Source organism: Gorilla gorilla, chromosome 13 (genome assembly GCF_029281585.2).
Source record: "Gorilla gorilla gorilla isolate KB3781 chromosome 13, NHGRI_mGorGor1-v2.1_pri, whole genome shotgun sequence".
Lineage (NCBI taxonomy): Eukaryota > Metazoa > Chordata > Mammalia > Primates > Hominidae > Gorilla > Gorilla gorilla.
In genome coordinates, this window is record NC_073237.2 from 110407318 (window position 1) to 110427691 (window position 20374).

At 49.4% G+C, this 20374-nt stretch overlaps 1 protein-coding gene across 1 annotated transcript; it reads right to left on the minus strand.

Moving 5' to 3' along the window:
- Positions 1–794: 794 nt before the first annotated feature.
- On the minus strand, positions 795–19147 carry AMBP (alpha-1-microglobulin/bikunin precursor). Its single transcript, XM_004048493.5, has 10 exons — positions 18771–19147; positions 17289–17431; positions 15651–15727; positions 14730–14846; positions 13642–13743; positions 10433–10479; positions 3339–3420; positions 2089–2256; positions 1592–1765; positions 795–942 (listed from the first exon to the last, which is right to left on the minus strand). The coding sequence occupies exons 1-10, from the start codon at positions 18885–18887 to the stop codon at positions 911–913; spliced, it is 1059 nt and encodes a 352-aa protein (XP_004048541.3). The 5' UTR covers positions 18888–19147; the 3' UTR covers positions 795–910.
- Between the last annotated feature and the right edge of the window lie 1227 nt (positions 19148–20374).

Here is a 20374-nt window from a genome sequence, read left to right on the forward strand (position 1 = left end):
CAGCCATCGGGACTGTGGGTGGATGCAGTTAGCAAGAGATATTTATAAATCAGATGTTTGTAAAGCCTGTGTGTCTACACTGGAGTATCCTGGAGTTGTGTTCTTGGGCCAAGTTTGTCCTGAGCTGCTCTAGACAGCCCACCTACTCCCTTTCCCAAGGGTGAGGAGAAGCCAGCCCAAATCAAGGGCTTCTGGCCCTGGGCCAGGGCCCAGCAGTTGCACTGGACACAATGTGAAGGCCAGTGAGCACTTTCCTTCCAGGACAAAGGCCCAAGGGAAGGTCCCAGGGGATGGGCTCCCCAGGACCATGCAGAGAAACAGCTGAGGCTTTCCAGCTCCGGTCAGCTGGTTCTGGGGATATGGCTGCAGCTGAAGTAAAACCCTGGGGAGGTGTTTTGTACAGCAAAGGACAGGGGAATTATTTCAGGCATTTGTGGGCTGTCTGCCCTGAGCTCCTTGGGCACAGCAGGGCACAATTAATTATTTCTTCTGAGCCTGGGTCACTGATGACCCATCAAACCTCTCCCAGAGACAAGTCCCCAGAGCGTCTTCCTCCTTTCTTTCCTAGCCTTATTACAACAAAACAAAATAATCCCATTTTACACTATTGTAAATAGGACTTTGATTTGTTTCAAAATTTGCATAGCCAACGTCATGTACTGAAGATAGTTCTGTTTCCAACGCAGTTTTCACTTCCGGGGAAAGCTGGGGTTGCATATGGCCCCACCCTGGCTTTTTCTCCCCTCCGCTACCCTGTTACACTTGTGATGCCAATGAACAATGAGGACACAGAATTTCAGGAGTTTACAATTTAGTTTTTATTTGGACCCAGGTTGCTTGGCGCTGCCTGCCACAGGACCCCGGGACAGACAGTGGCCATCCTCTGACTTGCAGACCGGCCAGTTGTCTGTCAGTTGGAGAAGCGCAGCAGCTCTTCATCACCTGTGGACACAGAGAGACTCAGGGAGGGGTCCGTGGGCAGGGACACTCAGGGAAGGGAAGGCAGCTGTCGCCTGGGGCCAGAAACCTCTGCTTGCTGAATCATTTATCTCCAAAGGGTATTCCATGAAATGATCAGATTTTTTTTTCCTCTTCTGGTTTACCGCAGGTGCCATTTTCCAGTGGGAAAATCAAGGCACAGACATCTTCAATGGTTGCTGTTCCCTGGAATGCCATTACTGTTACCATTGTATCGTTGTCGTTATTATTAGGAGCACTTGCTGTTAGCTGAGTACTAACTCCGCGTCAGGTACTGGAAGGCTGGGAGGCAGGTGCTTTGTCCCATTTTACAAGAGAATACTGACACTCAGATTGGCACTTGCTCAACGTTGCAGGTGCAAAATTAGAACCCAGTTCTGCCCCACTCCTCAGCCCTGCGTACCCTCTGCCAGTGCCTGGCTAATAACTCCCCAAGGCCCAATTCCAGCTGGGGTAAGGCCCCAGGCTCAGCCCCATTTCAGAGAGTAGATGGGCTGCTTACCAGGTACAGAGTCCAGAACTCAGCTCTCCAGACCCCTACTCCTCCCAGGGCTCCCCCACCTCGACTCCAACAGCCCCTCAGCCCAGCCCGGCACCCTGCAGGGCTGCCTACCATCACCAGGGACACCGCAGTACTCTCTGCACTCCTTCTCTGAGTAGAACTTGTTCCCGTTGCCCTGGCAGCCCCCGTAGGGGAAGAGGACGCACTTCCCCTTGACAGCATCAAATGCCCAGAGCTGCATGAAGGCTCCGCAGGGGCCCCGGACTATGGGGAGATTGCAGGCCGCTGTGGAGTGGAGAGAGGCATGGAACTTGAGAAACCCTTGTGACTGCTGATCAGACATACATGAGACTGCTGAGCCAGAGGGCCCTGCTCATCTAGAACACCTCATCCCTCTTTGACAGATGGGGAAACAGGCCCACAGGAAGAAAATGATTTTCCCAAGGTCCTCCACATCCAAAGGTGGAATTCCTAAGATTTCAGGAAACCGCCTGGAGTTCTACCACTGGAATGCCCTCTGTTAGCTACCTTTTCAATTCACAGGTGGTTTACTGGAGGGACAGGGTCTTGAGGGTGCAGAGTGCACAGGGGTGGGGGCCCGCACTCACCCACAGTTCGGCAGGTCTGCAGACACTCCTTTTCTGTGATGAAGTTGTTACCGTTGCCCATGCAGCCGCCATACTGGAAAGTCTCACAGGCCATGGATGTACCATTATAGAAATACCTGCTGGTCATTCCCATGCAGGGACCGGCCGAGTAGCCCAGCTGGCAGGAATCTAGGGAGGGGCAGACCAGCAGCACTGACCAAGTGTTGACTTGTGTATCCATTATCAGGCTGGGCACTTGATATGCGCCATCTCATTTAATTTTCACTAAAAGGATTATCAATTCTTTTTAGATAAGCAAACTGACTCTCAGAGAGGTGAAGTAACTTGGCCGGGGTCACATAGAGCTAAGATTCAAAACCCTGTCTCCAAAACCAATGCCCATTCCACTCCATGTCATGGGGAGTTACCAGTGAACCACAGGCCCACTGTCCCCCTGTATTGGTCTTGCCTGCCCCAAAACTCTATAATAGTAGTTGATGACATATGTACCAGCACCCACACTGGCCAGCCTGACCTTTTCACCAAGTCCCACCCACCCTGCCTTTGCTCCCATTGTTCCTTGCTCCCTGGAATGCCACCCTCCATAAAACTTTACCTGGATGCCTGGACACAGTGTGAATTCCCCTTTATCCATGAAGTCCTCCTGATCCCCTCATCCCTCCAACCTCTCAGCTTCCCCCGCCCTTTAGCTGACCCTTCCTTTTGGGCCCACCACCTGCTCCCTTGGATGCCTTCCCCACTAGACCAGAAGTTCCAAAATGACACAAGTGGTCTGTGTGACCCTAGTGCTCAGCACAGGGCCTGGGGCGGAGCAGGGTTCAGTGTTTGCTGATCGAGTTGGAGAGGAAGTTGTTATGTCATGGACACTGTCAACTACACAAAGCGTTCACATGTCCCTCCCCGACTTCCTCCTACAAGAGCCCTGATGTTTAGCCCCACAGGCTATTATCCCATAATATGGATGAGGAAACCAAGGCTAGGAGGCCACACAGTCATACGGACAGGGCAAGAACCAGCTTCTCATCATGGAGTTGACAGTTCTCAAGCCCAGGACGATGCCTCATGCTCCTCTCTCTGCCCCCACAACCCCTGGCAGAGTGCAGAGTACTTGATTTGCCTTTTCTCAGTCCAGCCCTTGAGTCTCTAACAGATAAAGAGACTGCACTGATAAGAGTAGCCAGGGTGAGCCAACTGTGGGCCCTTCCTTTCTGGAGTATGGCAGAGGGGGTGAAAAGGCAGGTGTTCATTACCTTCTTTCTTGGTGACTTCAGTTACCAGTTGCCCACCCCCTGATCCTTCCTCTTCTTGGGGTAGCACAGCCCTCCGGACTCTCTGCGGGGGAGAGAAAGAGAAGAAGAAGCAGTTGCAGACTCCTTGCCGCTATTGCTTTCCTGTACACCTGGAATATATAAATGAACAACTTGCTTTGGGAATCAGGGTGTAGGTAGGAACACAGCTCTTAGACTGGTTAAAGGACTGTTTTCCCAAAAGTGTCAACCTGAATTCCTAAACAGGCATCAGAGGACAGATTTCTGGTCTGAAATGAAATTTAAAACCATGAGGTATGACAATAGCCCCATATCCAACTTCCGGTTGAAGTGCCTAAAGGAATATAGTAATGAAAAAAGGGTACCTCCCAGAGTTGGAAACCAGGGGAGAGCAGCACCCTCACACTAAAGATGTGAAGGCATTGTTGTACAACAGAGCACAGGTGCAACTGGTTTACAGGAAGGGCTGACCAGATCATCATTAGCTGCTTGCAGAAAAAAAAAAAAAAATCCAGAGAGAAAGAAGGGACCCTGAAACTGATCCTAACTTCTTGCTGTGGTGGTGGGGACTGCAGAGCAGGGCAGGCTGCCAAGGCTGCCAAGAGGGCCTCTGGGTGTAGAGTCCCTGAGGCAGGATCCCAGGGCAATTATGGAAGAGATGAGCAGCCCTGCCCACAGGTGAGACCAGGAACTTGAGAAGGTAGCTGCAGTAATCTCAAAATTTCCCATCTCCTTTTCAGGGGCAACAAAACACTGTGAAAACTGTCAGGGACTTTCACTGTCTTCCAGACCAGTCTTAAGCTGGTGGCATATAGGCTTTCCTTGATGAGGATAGAGAAATGGAGAAAAATCGTGGGACAAGTTAAATACTGCAGCTGCCAGAATTGGGTTGGGCTGAAGAAATACCCTTACTAAATGGGAGATATTCTGGATCTTCTGGGATTCAGGTTGATGGCAGTAAGAAACAGAAGAACACTTAAACCTTCCCTGAAATTCAAGATGACATGCATCCAAAAAACAACAAAAAAAAGATGACATACATCCATAAAACAGGAGCCAACGGTGATGGAAATGAATATGTGAAAGTAGAAAATTGTTGAACATTAAAATGATGTTGAATTTAACCACACCGTAGAGATGATAAAGTGCAGTTTCCATGCTACAGGAAATAAATCCACATAATAGGATTTCCAGGAGAGAAAATCAATACAGAAATAATAGAAGAAAACTTTTTGAGTTAAAGAAAGATTTGAGTTGCCCAATTATAGGGAAAAAGGGAATCAGGCAAAATTAGGGAAGAGTTCCTTCTTGGACATTCCTAGGGACAAAGAATAAAGAGCCTGGTGGCCCTCAGAGTAAGTGACAGCATTTAACAACAGAAGCCCCAGAGCAATATCTGAAGGTTTTAAGAGGGAAAAGGTTGTAACCCAGGGATCCTTCACTCATCCAAACCACTGGCCGTATGATATAACCACAGAATCAGCCTTGCAAGGATTCAGACATTTGCCACCCATGTATCTTTCCTGAAAAAATTACTTGTAGAAATAGTCCCACCAATTAAGAAGGGAATCTAAATGCCAGAAATTAAAGATGTAATGTCAAAGAAATAATGATAAGGTATAAAGCCAATAAAATATAGAGTTTTACAATAAATAATTGCTAACATGGTTATGTGATTTACTGGAAATATTTAGAAACAATTCTAAAAAAAATTAAGGTAAAAAATGTAAACAATTTCAGATCATATCCACAAAAACAGGTATGGGGAAAAATCTGAAAGGATGAACATGGTGAGAAACAGGGGAAATAGAAGTGTGCTATATTTCACTCTTTTGCAAGGGGAGTCATTAGCTTTGGTTTTATTCTTGACATTGATAAAGAAATACAGATTTAGTTGACATCTGGATTAAAAGAGCAGATTGAAACTCTCCTCTAGAGTTCTCCCCCCAATACCTAACATTTAGCAAAAAAAAAAAAAAAAAAGAGTTTAAAAGCATAGCCCCAGCCCCCAAATTGTCATCAGTGTCACTCAAACAAGGAAAGGATCCCAACTTAAAGCCAAAAACTTTAAAACTGGCAACCAAGGAAAAAAACACAAGACATTTTGGAACTGAATAGAATGGCTCAGCTGTGCCCTGCAACCTCCAGGCCTGGTATGTCATCAGATTTATTATTCTTCCTAATACTTCTAAATCCAGAAGGAGAAAACTGAGGGGCACCCCATCCCTTTCCTTTCCTGACAGAGGAGTAGTGAACACGCCTTTTGGAGAGAAAGGAGTAAAAAGCAAAAATGGAGTTCACAGAATGGGAGGAATGGTAGTAAAAGTTCCAGGGCTATATAATTGAGTGCTCCAGGACATGTTGTCGTAGGATGAATTATATCACACCAGCCCACCTAGGGATAATGAGCCCCATCCAGAACATTCAGCAGTCCTTCCAAACAGAAGCAGAGGAAGGATGTTATGGATTGAACTGTGACCCCCAAAATTCATATACTGGGGTCCTAACCCCCCAGAACCTCAGAATGTGACCTTATTTGGAAATCAGATTGTTCAGATGCAATTAATTAAGATGAGGTTATTAGGGTGGTCCCTAATCCAATATGAGTGGTGTCCTTATAAACGGGTGATTCGCACACATAGAGAACTCCCTGTGAAGATAAAGGTGGGAATTGGGATGATGCTTTCAACAAGCCAAGGAACACCAGAGACTGCCAGCAAACCACCAGAGGCCATGGGAGAGACACGGCACAGATTCTTTCTCGAAGCCCTCAGAAGGAACCAACCCTACCAGCAACTTGATCTTGGACTTGTGGCTTCCAGAACTGTGAGACAGCAAATCTGTGTTGTTTAAATCCCCAGTTTGTGGTTCTCTGTTACGGCAGCCCCAGGAAACACACAGACGGTATTCAGACCCGCACGTGCACCTCGGGGCAGTTCATTACCCCACCCCCACCCCCCACCCTCACCATTCCCTTGGACTTTACAAAAGTTGATGAACATAAAACACCCAGATCTTACACTAAAGTAGGATGGGGCTAGGGGGAGGTGGGATTGGGCTCAAATTTGATGGGAAGAGGACCAAGGAGTAAATGACACCTCCCATTGTACCAGAACAAACAGAAAGTCTGGATAAAGCTGACTAAGAAGAAGCAAGATGAAGATAAATGGTACAGAAACTACCCAAACCCACCTCAGAAGTGAATAAAAAAATAAATAACCTGAATAAGAGAAAGAGCCCGGCTGTGGTGGACACCTTAATAAACTACCTGGATTTCCCTCAGCAATGGATGTACTTTCTCAGTCGCTGGCAGTGCTACTATCAGACAGCCCCCAGGGGTCAGCCCCTTTTGGGGACTGAGGCAGCTAAAGGAGCCATCTTACCCAAGGTCATGCGCACCTCCCAGACTGATCAACACAGGGGTATTAGGGTTCAGCCCCTTTGCAGCATCTTGGGACGTCTCTGAAATGTCAGAGGTCCCTGTAGTGTTGGCTGAGGCATTGTAACTGCATCGCAGCTGGACTGCTTCCTCTGCCCTATCCTGCCTTCATGTCTTCTCCCCTACAGGTGTTGGTCCTGGGGAACCCAACCTGTGATACCAGAAGAAAACAGAACTCAAGAAACAGAAGGAAATTCCTCAATGCCTTCAAGCTATAGAATCACTTAATAAGAACATGCATTTATGTGCACGTGTGTGTGTGTGTGTGTGTGTGTGTGTGTGTGTGTGTGTGTCGAGATGGGGTCTTGCTATGTTGCCCAGGCTGGTCTTGAACTCCTGGCCTCAAGCAGTCTTACTGCCTCAGCCCCACAGAGTGCTGGGATTATACGCATGAGCAAAAACAACAGAATAAGATGAAAAGAGAAAATCCAAGCCTACAGAAACAAATTGAGAACCAAAACAACATAATTCAGAACCAGCAAATAAATTAGAAATAGAAATAGCAAGGAACAGAATGAAATGACGGTCTGCACAAAGGAATGACTGCTAAAAATGCAATGAATGTCATAGGAGAGAGACTAGTGATAATCCCAGTGAATGCAGATGGAAACGACAAAGAGATGAAAGTGACTGAGGAGAAACTAATAGATGTGGAAGGCAAAGATGCTCCTGGATGAGAGAACAAGTGTTCCCGAGGTAGCAAAACCCAACAAAAGGAAGGAAGATAAACTCAATGATATCAAGAGAGATTTCCCTCAAACACAGAAGAAATGTAATCTGTATATGAAAAGAGAACATTGAATTCCAGGATGTATTATTATTATTATTATTATTATTATTATTATTATTATTTTGAGACAGAGTCTTGCCCTGTCACCCAGGCTGGAGTGCAATGGTGCGATCACGGCTCACTGCAACCTCTGCCTCCCAGGTTCAGGCGATTCTACTGCCTCAGCCTTCCAAGTAGCTGGGACTACAGGCCTCAGCCACCACACCCAGCTAATTTTTGCATTTTTAGGAGAGATGGGGTTTCACCATGTTGGCCAGGATGGTCTCGATCTCCTGACCTCTTGATCTGCCCGCCTCACCTCCCAAAGTGCTGGGATTACAGGTGTGAGCCACCATGCCTGGCTCAGGATGTATATTTTAAATAGAGACAAGGTCTCGCTGTTGCCCAGGCTAGAGTGCTCACTGTATCCTAGAACTCCTGGGCTCACTGTAACCTAGAACTCATGGCTCACTGTAACCTAGAACTCCTGGGCTCAAGCAATACTTCCTCCTCAGCCTCCCGATTTGCTGGGACTACAAGTGCCACCCACTGAGCTGGCTAATTTAAAAAACAAACAAACAAACAAACAAACAAACACACTTTTTGTAGAGATGGAATCTCGCTATGTGGCCCGGACTGGTCTCAAACTCCTGGCCTCAAGTGATCTTCCTGCCTCAGCTTCCCAAAGTGCTGAGATTACAGGAATGAGCCACTGCACCCAACCCCCAATAAATTTTTAAATAGAATTTTCAACATCAAGACAGGTTTTGTTAAGATGTTGGATTTTAATGATAAAGTTTTCCCAGGCATCTGAACAGAAGAAATAAATTGCCTACAAAGAGAAGAAATATCACACGGGTCTCGGGCTTTTTCATAGCAATAATCGGTGCTTGAGAACAATGGAGTAACATATAGAAAGTTCTAAGGGAAGGAACAAGCGACCCAAGACTGTTGCACCCAAGCAAAATGGCATCAAATATGAAGGAAACTGACTGACCTTCTCAAACATGGGAGAATTCATGGACTGAAACACCCATGAACCCTCCTCAAAAACACCACCTGGCAAAGAAATGGCACTAATTAAGAGAATAATAGAAATAAATAACTCAGGAATGGAGAAGCTGGGGTTATATTCACTACAGGTAAGAACAGAATCCACTAAAATATAGAACTACTCCTAAAAGATGAGATTATGGAGACAGAGAAGACGGGAATGGTATCGATCTAGACAATTTAAAAGACAAAAGAAATTTTCAAAGAGTTGCCACAGAGTTTCACTCTCAAAGAGAGTGCTCCTGTCTGTCTTTCAAGTCACGGAGATAATAAATATACTCTTTAAAAATATACAGTGGTGGCAGCCTCTTAAATGTCTTTTCACAACCTTGACTTTAGAAGAATCTTTAGGACATAAATCCTCTTGTGACTAAATATTCATTTGAAGATCAAGAAGTCCACTTCAGTTTCTTTAAACAAAAAAAAAAACAAAAGTCCAGGCACAGTGACTCACGCCTGTAATCCCAGCACTTTGGGAGACCAAAGCAGGTAGATCTCCTGAGGTCAGGAGTTCAAGACCAGCCTGGCCAACATGGCAAAACTCTGTCTCTACTGAAAAAAAAAATACAAAAATTAGCCAAGCGTGGTAGTGGGCACCTGTAATCCCAGCTACTCAGGAGGCTGAGGCAAGAGAATCACTTGAACCCGGGAGGTGGAGGTTGAAGTGAGCCAAGATCATGCGACTGCACTCCAGCCTGGGTGACAGAGTGGGACTCTGTCTCAATTTAAAAAAAAAATTCAAGTAAAACCACAATTAATGCTTTTAAAAATTAGAAATAGCACTTGCAATATAATCCCATTTAATAACAGTATATCTAAATTTGATCATCCATTTGTCCTTTTTTCTATAAGTCCTTTTATCCATATGTGTGGCAAGATTCCAGAAACTGTGTGACTGCTGATAGTTTTGAGGTGGTGAGATTTAAAAAAAAAACAACAAAACCTTTACTTACCTTTATACTTTTCTGTGTTCCTCTAATTCTTTATAATGACCATTTATTAGTTTTGTAAGATCAATGGTCATTTTCTTTTAAAATATAGGAGCAAATATCTAATGTGTTAACTGTTAATTCTACATAGGAACAAGGACATTTTGTCTTTTGTGGGGGGTTTATAGTTTTGCAATTTTCAAGAATATTTTTCCAAATAAATATCATATATATTTATATATATACACACATATATATATACACACACAGATATATACCCATGTACATACATACATACATACATTAGTAGAATAGGATATATAATTTTCCAAATAATCAGAAACAGGAGAATGAAGAAAGTGTAACTGATATGGCAAAATGCAAGAAAATAAAAGGGAAGCATAGGAAAGCCCCCAAAATCAGAAGGCAACATAGGAAAAAAGAAGGCTTGAGAAGCTGCTTGTTCTCAGGTTTGCTGATTTTTAGGGAAATCATTTGATTTCTTTTCATGCTGAATATCATTATTTCATTATTGAGGATTGTTATTTCATTATTGAGTGTTTTACTTCTTTTAGATGCTTTTAGGCACTGTGCTAAGAACTTTTCTATATGTCATTAAATTCTGCCACAAGCCCAGAAGGTAATTGTAATTATCCTGTTTTGAAGATGAGACAAGTGAGGTCCAGATGGATTGGCAACTAGTCCAGGTGGCAGAATCAAGATGGAGCCCCAGTGAGTCTGACTTCAACACTCATGCCCATCGCTGCCTTATCTCACCCCCTCCCCATGACTCTGCCTCCCCCCGCAGCAGGATCAAGTGTGCAGCGTGCCTGGGGCAGAGTGGGGTGGGATGGGGTGGGATGGGGTCGGGGGATGAGGCACTCACCGGGATTAAGATGGGCTCTGGTTCCTGCTCCCCAGGGACACATTCACCTAGGTCACAGAGCAGGAGAGAGGAGTGAATAAGAGGACCAGGCCCAGGGGCCATCCTAGACCCGGATTTGTATCTTTGGTGAGCATCGTGCTGGGAACTTGTCGTGCCTTAGTCCACTTCATGAATGGTCCTGCCTGTGTGGCTTGCTCAAGGCCATTCACTGGAAAAGCAAGAGACTGGTGGCTGCACCATCATTACCATCTGTCCACTCCACCCCACCCCACTAGCATCATTTTATCAGCATCATGGAAAGAATAGCAATAGCTCACACTGACTGAGCATTTATGAGCACAGTGCTATTGTACTTAATGGTTTTATTGCATTGCCTTTTACAGCAACTTCTAAGGAAGGTGTTATTATGCCCAATTTACAGATGAGGGAAATGAGGCTCTGAGAGGTTGACTAGGCAGAGGCTACACAGCTAACTAAGTTCGAACCCAGGTGCTCTTGATGGCAGCAGTGGGCCATCCGGAGTGGCCGCTGCCATCACACTGGCTGCAGTGGGGAGGCACGAGCACTGGTGGTAGCAGTGACTGCGGAAGTGGCAGTGGTGGAGCTGGGACCCCTGTGGCTCCCACCCCTGAGGCAGGCAGCTTTGCCACCCCCATCCTCATGCAGCCAGGTAGACCCCACTCCCAGGCCCAGAGCCTCTCTTGCTCCACACTCTGGCTCCACCTCGCCATTCTCGCCCACCATCACTGCGGAGAGGTCGTGGGGAGGAGGCTGACAGCCCCCGGAGCCCACCTCTGGGAGCCCCTGGAGCCTGCCACCCTGGGGGCCGTCACGATGGGGCTGGGCTGAGTCACCTGCCAGCAGGGGAGCAATACAGTTGGGCAGAGAGGGCCCCTGAGGCAGAGCTGGGCCCAGGGTAGTGCTGCACTTGCACACAGAGCGTGGGGCTGGGCCTGGGGCGTGGAGCTGGGGCGATGCTTTGGGACCCTGGGGCGGGAAATGGGAGTGGCGTCCACTTCAGGGACCCAGCCAGTGGCATGGCCACCAGGCCCACCCCACTGAGGGCACCAGGTTCCTGTGCCTTGGGAGGAAGCTGTGTGTGAAGCCACCAGGGGCCATGTCCCCAGGGTCCACCCCACATTGGGGTGACTGTCAAGCCTGATACTCTGGATGGCTGGGCCTGGGGCCTGCAATCCACTCCTGGAAGCACCCCTTGGGCAGGGCTGTGAGCCAGGCAAGGGGAGCCTCAGGCCACCCCTGAGTGCTGGGGCCATGGAGGGAGCTTGCCACAATGTCACCCCAGCCCCAGACACCAGCCTGGGCCCAGCAAGGGCCCACAGCCCCTGCCTCAGGCTGCAAAGGGGTGTGGCTGGGGCTGCACACCCCATTGAGCTGGTGGGAGCTGGGCACAAGTGGGAGCCCTGCCCCTTCTGAGTTGGTGGGGCAGGAGCTCCCCAGGTGCAGCAGCAGCTGCCCTGCTGCGGCTGTGGACCCAGGCATTTCTGCACTTTCAGGGCCCAGGAAGGTCCCCTGCCCACCACAGACTCTAGGATGCCTGCTCCCACTGCCTGGCTTCTCTCTGCTGTTGGTGCCTGCTTTATTTTGGAGCAAGATCAGGGCTGAGCCAGGGTGGTGTTGCAGCCTGGACAGGTGTGCACATGCTCAGGGTAGTGCTGACATGCCAGCTCCCAGCTGCCTCAGCCCCCTCCAGACTTTGGGTGCCAACAAGCGTGGGAGGGAGGCCGAGTGGGGGCTGATGGCAGCCTGGCACTGGCCTGCAGGCGCCCCTTGGCATGAACACCTGGGTGCCATGAATAGCAGCAGGAGGCTGACAGGCTCCTGCGTGGAAGGAGGCTGGTCCCCAGTGAAGCCCCACTTTCAAGCTGGGGAGGGCCTGAAGCCTGGGGCCTGGGCCACCAGTCCTGTGAACCAGATGGGGAACTTGGGGTGCTTTTCCCTGGGCCTACCCATGGCCGCCCATGGGCCAGTCAGTACAAACTTGCGTACAGAGCACCCATAAAAACCCCAGACTCAGCCAGATTCAAACAGAGGACAGAGAGACAAGGGGAGACAATGGGATGACTTGCCTGCAGAGAGGAGACACACACTCTAGGGCCTCCTCTCTGCTGAGAGCTGCAGCCTCAGCAGATGACCTGCCTGCAGAAAGGAGCTTCCCATTCCAGCTGAACACTCATCAGAACACCCTGGCTGCAGAAAGGAGCTGCCCACTGCAGGTCCCCTCCAAGCTGTTCTATTGCTCAGTAAAGCTCCCCTTCATCTCGCTCACCCTACATTTGTCTGTGTACCTCATTCTTTCTGGTCACAGGACAAGAACTTGGGACCCACAAAATGGCAAGGCTAACTGTAACACAAACAGGGCTGAAACATGCCCTTTGCTCACCACATTGCAGGTGAAGAGAAGGAGAGAAAAGCTGCAGCCCTTTGGGGAGCCCAGACCTAGGAGCTCCACCAGCCAGGACTGTAACTCCCTCTTTGGGGCCCTGCAGTTCTTGGCATCTCCGAGCTTCCAAGCACCACTCCATTCCCTGGCGCCAGCTGGGAAATCTGCTTGTGGTGCACCTGGTCCAGCCATACCCTTACAGAGTGCTGGCACCATGCCAGCACCTGGAGCTGCCCACCCCATGGCAGCAGCCAGTATGTTTGACTGCAGTGGCTGGACCCCACCCTCACTCACACATCCCTTGCCGCTTCATGCCTGAGTTGCAGTCTCCCTTGGAGGTGTGGGATCCAGGCCAGTAGCATGAGCCAAGCACGGTCTACCAGGCCAAGTGGGTGGAACAAGCCCAGCAGGCCCAAGCAAAACTCAGGCAAAGGCACCACTGGCCACAGAGGTTTCCAGCCAGAAAAGCAATGCCCCAAAGATCCCGTAACACTCTGATTCCTGAGCCCACTTTCTTAATCCCAAAACTCTTTTGCCTCCTAAGAGGTATCTGTGGATTCTGGCTACAACCTCCCTGAGACACATGGCAGTAGAATGAACACTGAATGGGTTCTAGTCTAAGCTCTGCTAGGAATAAGCTGTGAGACTTGGAGCAAATCCACTGGCTTCCTCATTCACTATGGAGGGGAGGCTGTGGCGCCTTTTTATCTCAGAGGGTTATAGTAAGGACCCAGGGGCTGGGATGGTCTCTGGCACCCACAAGGGATGAAGAGGGGACAGGAATTTGAGGTGGAGGGGTGCTATGTACCTCGGTCAGCCATGGTGAAGATGGAGTCCTCAGGGATGCCCACACCCTGGGCAACCACTCTGAAGTCCTGCAGGAGAGTTTCCCTCAGCTGCGGCGCCCGCCCTGCAAGGAGGAAGCAGGGGAGACGCCTAGAACCACCAGGTGCTTGGAGTGGAAGGGCCTGAAATGATTTTGCCCAGTGATTTTCACTTAGGGAAAATTTGAAAACTATTGATGCAGTTTAATCTATTTGATACACTGAAGGAAAGACAGGCTCCCAAGAGGAAGAGGGGTCCCTCCCAGGTTCCCACCCAGGTCTCCTGAGTCCCCACAAAGGACTCTTCCCTTTTTTTTTTTTTTTTTGAGACGGAGTCTCACTCTGTCGCCTAGGCTGGAGTGCAGTGGCGTGATCTCAGCTCACTGCAAGCTCCGCCTCCTGGGTTCCCGCCATTCTCCTGCCTCAGCCTCCTGAGTAGCTGGGACTGCAGGCACCTGCTACCACGCCCAGCTAATGTTTTGTATTTTCAGTAGAGACGGGGTTTCACCATGTTAGCCAGGATGGTCTCGATCCCTATTTTTTTTTGTTTTTGAGACAGGGTCTTGCTCTGTTGCCCAGGCTGAAATACAGTGGCACAATCATGGCTCATTGCAGCCTCATATTCCTGGGCTCAAGTGACCCTCCTGCCTAAGCTTCCTGAGTAGCTGGGACTGAAAGCACACATGCACTATGCCCAGCTAATTCTTTAATTTTTTGTAGAGATGCTGTCTCAGTATATTGCCCAAGGTGGTCTCAAACTCCTGGCCTCAAGCAATCCTCCTGCCTTGGCCTCTCAAAGTGTTGGGATTACAGGTGTGAGCCACAGCCCCCAGCCCCCACTGGTTCTTTTAAGGGCCTGGAGGCTCTGTAATTCTCTGGGTCTGGAATTTTAGAGATCAAAAAGAGAGAATTTCACCTCCTCCAGGGAGACTCAGTGATTGTACCTTTCTCCAAATTGGAGTTTTGTCAGAAGGAAAAAGCAAAACTCCCTGTGCTTACCCACTCCACTGTCCATAAATCAATGTCCTCCCACCCTTAACTCCAATGGGCACATCTAGTAATGAGCCTTTACCGTAGAGCTTGGCAGTAATGGTGGGTCCATGACGGCGGCTGAATTTCTTGGTCAGGAAAATGGCATACTCATCATAGTTGGTGTGGACCACATAGGACTCCATGGTTATGTTCCATTCTGCATGGGAGGTGCAGGCAGACCAAAGGGATCAGTGGTCAGTAGACTCTTCTAGCTGGAGGTCCATCACCTGTTTACTCACACATCATCTCCTCATCCATCCATCTATCCACCCATGTCTTCCATATCTCCATTTATCAATTCATCCATATTCAATCTCTCCCTATCCACCCATCTATGTCCTCCATGTACTCACATTAATTCATCCACCATCACTCAATCCATCTATCCTCTCCATACATCAATTCTCCCTTCCTTCCTTCTTTCCCCTATCACTCCATCAATTTACCTATTAGGTAACTGACTCTTTGACTCATTTATCCTTACATATATTCAGTCACCAATCATTTGTTCATTCATCCATCTATCTAGCCAAACATTCATATATTCAGCCGTAACACAATTGTTTGGCACATAGAGCATATTCAATAAACATTTTCTGAACTAACAAATAAATTAATGTCCAAATCCCTCTCTCACTTAGCATCATGCACACTGTACATGGTAGATGCTTAGTAAATTTTTATCAGCTGATAGCAGGTGCCTAAGAAGACACGAAGACTGGTGAAATCAGTACCATCACCCTACTCCGGGCGTGGGCACTGGGTGGGGGCAGGAAAGGAGAGAGGGAAGGGGAGGAGGAGAGGAGGAGAAGGAGGAGGAAGAGGAGGAGTTGTTTGGGGGAAGGCTAGATGACATCTCAGCTAAATGGGAGGAAAGGTTACAGAGGCAGAGGGAGCTGAGGACATCAAGGTATTTTCAAGCAAAGGAGAGAATGCGTGTTTCTCTTTCCACTCCACTTACTGGATTTGTGATAGAGAAACTTCCCATCAGTATCTGTTTTCTCATAAGCTCCAGACGTCTCCTCACAGACACCTTTCCTAGAAATGAACAAATCAAAAGGAAGGTCACTCCTGGTAGAGATCATGGTCCTGACACTCAACCCTCCTGCAGGGCTCTTTCCAAATGCCTTGGTTTTGGGGTTTTTTTGTTTGTGTGTTTTTGTTTGCTTTTTAATTCGGAAATGAACATTTCCAAATGTCTTGTTTAATCCTCACACTAGCCCTGAGAGACCCCCATTTTCCATATGATGGAGGGACAAAGAAGAAGAGACAAATCCATGCCATCCTCCTGGCAAAGCCAGCACTAATGCCGCCTTCCTTAATCAAATCTACACATTATACTGAGGCAGGAGGAGCTGGAGTGATGAATTCCTACAGTCATCCATGTATTGTTCTGTGTCTCTCTTGCCCCAGTTTTCTCATTTATAAAATGGGGATCATGATAGTTTCTACCTCACATGGTTAGTGTGAGGGTCAACTGACACATATGTAAAGAACTTGGAGGAAGCACTATATATGAATTAGCTATTATTGTTACAATGAGCACTATTTATCCAATGGATATTTATTGGGCAGCACCTATGTGGCAAACCCTGTGCTACATGGCAGGGATACATGAGAGCGCAAGACAGACCCCATCCCCTGGGGTTCCTGGAGCTTGCAATTGCGTGGGTCAGGCAGGCAGGTGAGAGGCAGATGCAATCAGTGTGAGAAGTACCACATGGGGGTAAGTGTGAGGTCCTCTTCGGGCACAAAGAAGGGCATGTAACCTGAACCTGGGTGTCTGGGAGGGCTTCCTGGAGGAGGTGACATGAAACCTGAGTCCTGAAGAATCCACAGGAACTAATTAGCCCAGGGAAATGAGGAGAGGTGCTCCCAGTAAAAGGGACATCAGGTGCAAGGACCTAGAGGCGTGAAAGTTCCAGAACCGAAAGCAGGTTCACGTGAGTAGGACCCAGAGTACATGGCAGAGTGTGTGGCAGGGAGTTCTGGGTGCTGGGAGGGTCCTGGAAAGCCACATCAAGAGTTTGAATCTTACTCCCAGGGCACTGGGGAGTCATGAAAGCGTCTCGAGCAGATGTGAGTTTTCAAAAGGCCTTTCTGGTTACTGGGTGAAGAGGGGATGGGGTGGAAGGGTGGAGGTCAGAGGTGGGGAAAGAGTAGAGAGGTTGTGGCAGACAACCAGGAAAGAAAGGGAGGTGGCTTGGACCAGGATGGTGGCAGTGGAGAGGGGAGAAGTGAACAGGTTGGGGGGATTTAGGAGGAGAATGGGCAGGACTTGATGATGGGTGACAGGGGAGAGAGGAGCCCAGTTCCCAGGTTGGGTCCCTGGGGTGCTGAAGTACCCACACTGAGCTAAGGAATGCCCAAGGGGGAGGAGCAGTTTGCAGAACAGGCACAGTGCTGGGACACTGCCCTCAAGGAATAGATAGGACACCTGAAAAGGGCCGTCCTGGTGGAGGAGAGTAGAGGGATCTGGGGTTCAGCGGGAAGGTCCTGACTGGAAGCAGAGATCTGCAACTTCCCAGGATGGACGGGACTGGGAAGGTTGTGGGTCTCTGGGTCTCTCTCAGCTTTCCAGCCCCACCCCAGTGCTCACCGCCAACGAGTGCTGGTCATGCTGATCTCCGCCTCTGTAGCGCCCTCTCCCAGCACCAGCGTGCTCACTGTCATCCTGTCCATGATCTTCTTCAGCCAGGGGCAGGTGGAACCGATGGCCAGGTTGTACCACTTCCCATAGATCTAGGAGGCAGGTGAGCTCTGGGGGTCTGCATCAGTCTCAGACCTCAAAGCAGACCTGGCTGACATCTGCTCCCCACCCTCCACCTCCTCGTCTTCCTCCTCCTTCTCCTCCTCAAAATGACTTATCCTTTTAAGGGATAATGTCTTACAACTAATCAGAGGCCACACACCTTCAAGGGAGGCCGGATCCCTAAGAGTGGCGTTTCCCAGGAAGCAGGTGTGCGGCTGGGGTCCCAACCTGCCCTGCAGAAGGACTAACTCTCTCAAGATGTGGGATCTGTCCATAGCTCCATCAACCACTGCTCCCCAAGAGCTGGAGTCCTGTCTTTTACTCCTCCAATGATGGGGTGCTCCCCACCTTGCAAGGCAGCCCACAGCCCCATGTTAGGAATTATTTCAAAAGTATAATGAACATGATGGGGTCATTCAGGATAGGCCTGCTTCCTCTTCCTTCTGAAAGTGCACGGGACAGCTGAAGGAGCCCTCAGGCTCCTGCGGAACAGGCCAACGTGCCCCACACCCATTGCGTCCCAGACTGCCACAGGGACCTGCTCCTCATTGCCCCTCTGCCACAACCTTTCCTTGTCCCTAAAAGTAAACAAAACCCACATGACGCCACAGCTAGAAGGTTCTGAGACCCTTCATACAGACATGGAGACAGCCCCAGGTGGGCAAGGGTCTTCTCAAAGCCACCCCGGGATTTAGGGCAGAGTGGGGGCTGGAAGGCAGCTCTGGCACTCCACACTCACAGGAGAGTGTCCTGCCCCAGTCCAGGCCTCTCCTTGTGCCCAAGCCTCTGAATGTCTCCCAACCCCAATCTCTGTCCTGCTTCACCTCTTCCCATAAGCCCCACATGCCCAACCCAAAAGCTGCTGGCCACATGCCCACGCTGTGCCACCCCAGGTGTCTGTCCACAGTCAGGCCAGGATGTGGGCAGGGGACGCAGGAAGAGCTAAGGGAAAGATGCCACAGAGAGAGGGGAGTCATTAGAGAAGGAAGGGCTGGGAGGTCTGGGCAAAGCTAGGTGTCTGCACGGGGGCTGCAGGGCAGCGGCAGGCAGGACAAAGCCTTCTCTGGAGCAGGTTCCCATTAACACAAGGGTTCCCCTTGGAGCCCACGAGGACAGTGCAGAAGGTGAGGATGTTTGACTCATAGAATGTCAGCCAAGAGGCCCACGGAATGGCAGGGGATAGAGCTGTACCTTCAAAGGATCCCATAATCCCAGATGATCTGAGTGGAAGCCTGAGACCCCGAGACAGACCGCACTTGCCCAGCAGGGCCCATCTGCCTGGACTCCCCATCACCACATCCACCCCACCACAGAGAGCGGCAGCCTTACCCGAGAGATATTGAAGTTTTCCTGCACTTGGATGTTGTCGGGCGGCGTCGGCACAGGGCCAGCGCTCACCGCCAGGCAGGCGCTCAGCAGCAAGAGCAGGGCCCCGAGGCTCCTCATGGCTATGGGCTCCTCTGCCTTGGTATATCCCACAGGCTCTGTCTAGCAACAGAAGGGCCACCGCCTCCCTGCAACAGGGCAGCTGTGAACTGAGGCTGCGGAAGGGGCCTGTGGCTTGTAGTTGACCTCGGTGTTTGCCCTGCTCAGCTGGGGCCAATTACAGCCCCAAGGCCAGCTCCAATCGATCCCTGTAGCCTGGCTGGGGTCAGCAGTACCAAGAGGCCGGGGTGGCTGCTTCAGAAGAGGCATTGGCCAAGCACAATAGGGCCCTGGAGCACCAGGGTTGGGCTCCGCCCCCCAAAAGTCCCCCACAGAGGGCATGCGAGGATGGGGAGCGACCTGGCCTTTCTGCCGAGTCATGCCATCTGGACCTCACAGCTCTGTGAGCCAGCAGGTCAAGCCTGATTGGGCCCATTTCTCACAGGAAAAAACTGAGGCCCAAGGAGAGGAAGTGACTTGCCAGAGACCTCAGGGAAGTCTATGGGCACAGCCAAGACCAGAACCCAGGTATCCTGTCTCCAGAGTTCCTTCTCCAGCCCCCAGGCTTGCCCTAGCCTTTGCAAATAATAGAGACATTAACAATGATGACTGTTACGAGCTTCCGTTCACTGAGCACCTGCTATGTGCTGGCTGTGTACCAGGCACTTTACACGTGCCACAGGTGTCCAATAAATCCCCACAACAAGCTTATGAAGTAGGTGCTATTTGTCCCCTTTACAGGCAGAGGAGTTGAGTCTCCAAGAAGTGAAGTGACTTGCCCAGAATCCCTCAGCCGGGAGTGGAATAGCTGGGAAAGGCATGGTAGAGACCATGGACATGGCAGCCAGGCAGCCTACAGTGGCACTCACTGCTGTGTGACCTTGGGCAAGTCACTTTACCTTTCAGTGCCTTGGTTTCCTCATCTGTAAATGGGGATAATAATAGTTCCTAGCTCCTAGCATTGTTGAGTGAGCACTTGCAATGCGCTAGGACAGTACCCAGCATAGAGTAAGAGCTGAGTGTTTGTGGTGGGTTGAACAGTGCCCCCTCCAGAATCCATGTGCACCCCGAACCGCAGAATGAACCTGATTTGCAGATGTGATTAGTTAGATGAGGTTGAACTGGATGACAAAGGTTTTAAATCCAATGACCGGTATCTTTATAAGAGAATGGCGAGGGAGACTCAGACACAGGGACACAGAGAGAAGCACGGGGAAGATGTGGCGTGACGCCGAAGGCAGAGGTGGGAGGGATGCAGTGACACGTCAAAAATCACCAAGGATTGATGGCAGCCACCAAAAGCTAGCAAAAGGCAAGGAAGGACTGTTCCCCAGAATCTTCAAAGGGCATATGGCTCTGCTGAAAATTTGGTCTCAGGTGTCTGAACTCCAGTGCTGAGAGAAGACACATTTCCTAGCAGCCCTAGGAAACTAATACAGTAGTTATTATACTTAAGGTTTTATTTATTTATTTATTTATTATTTTGAGACGGAGTTTCACTCTTGTCA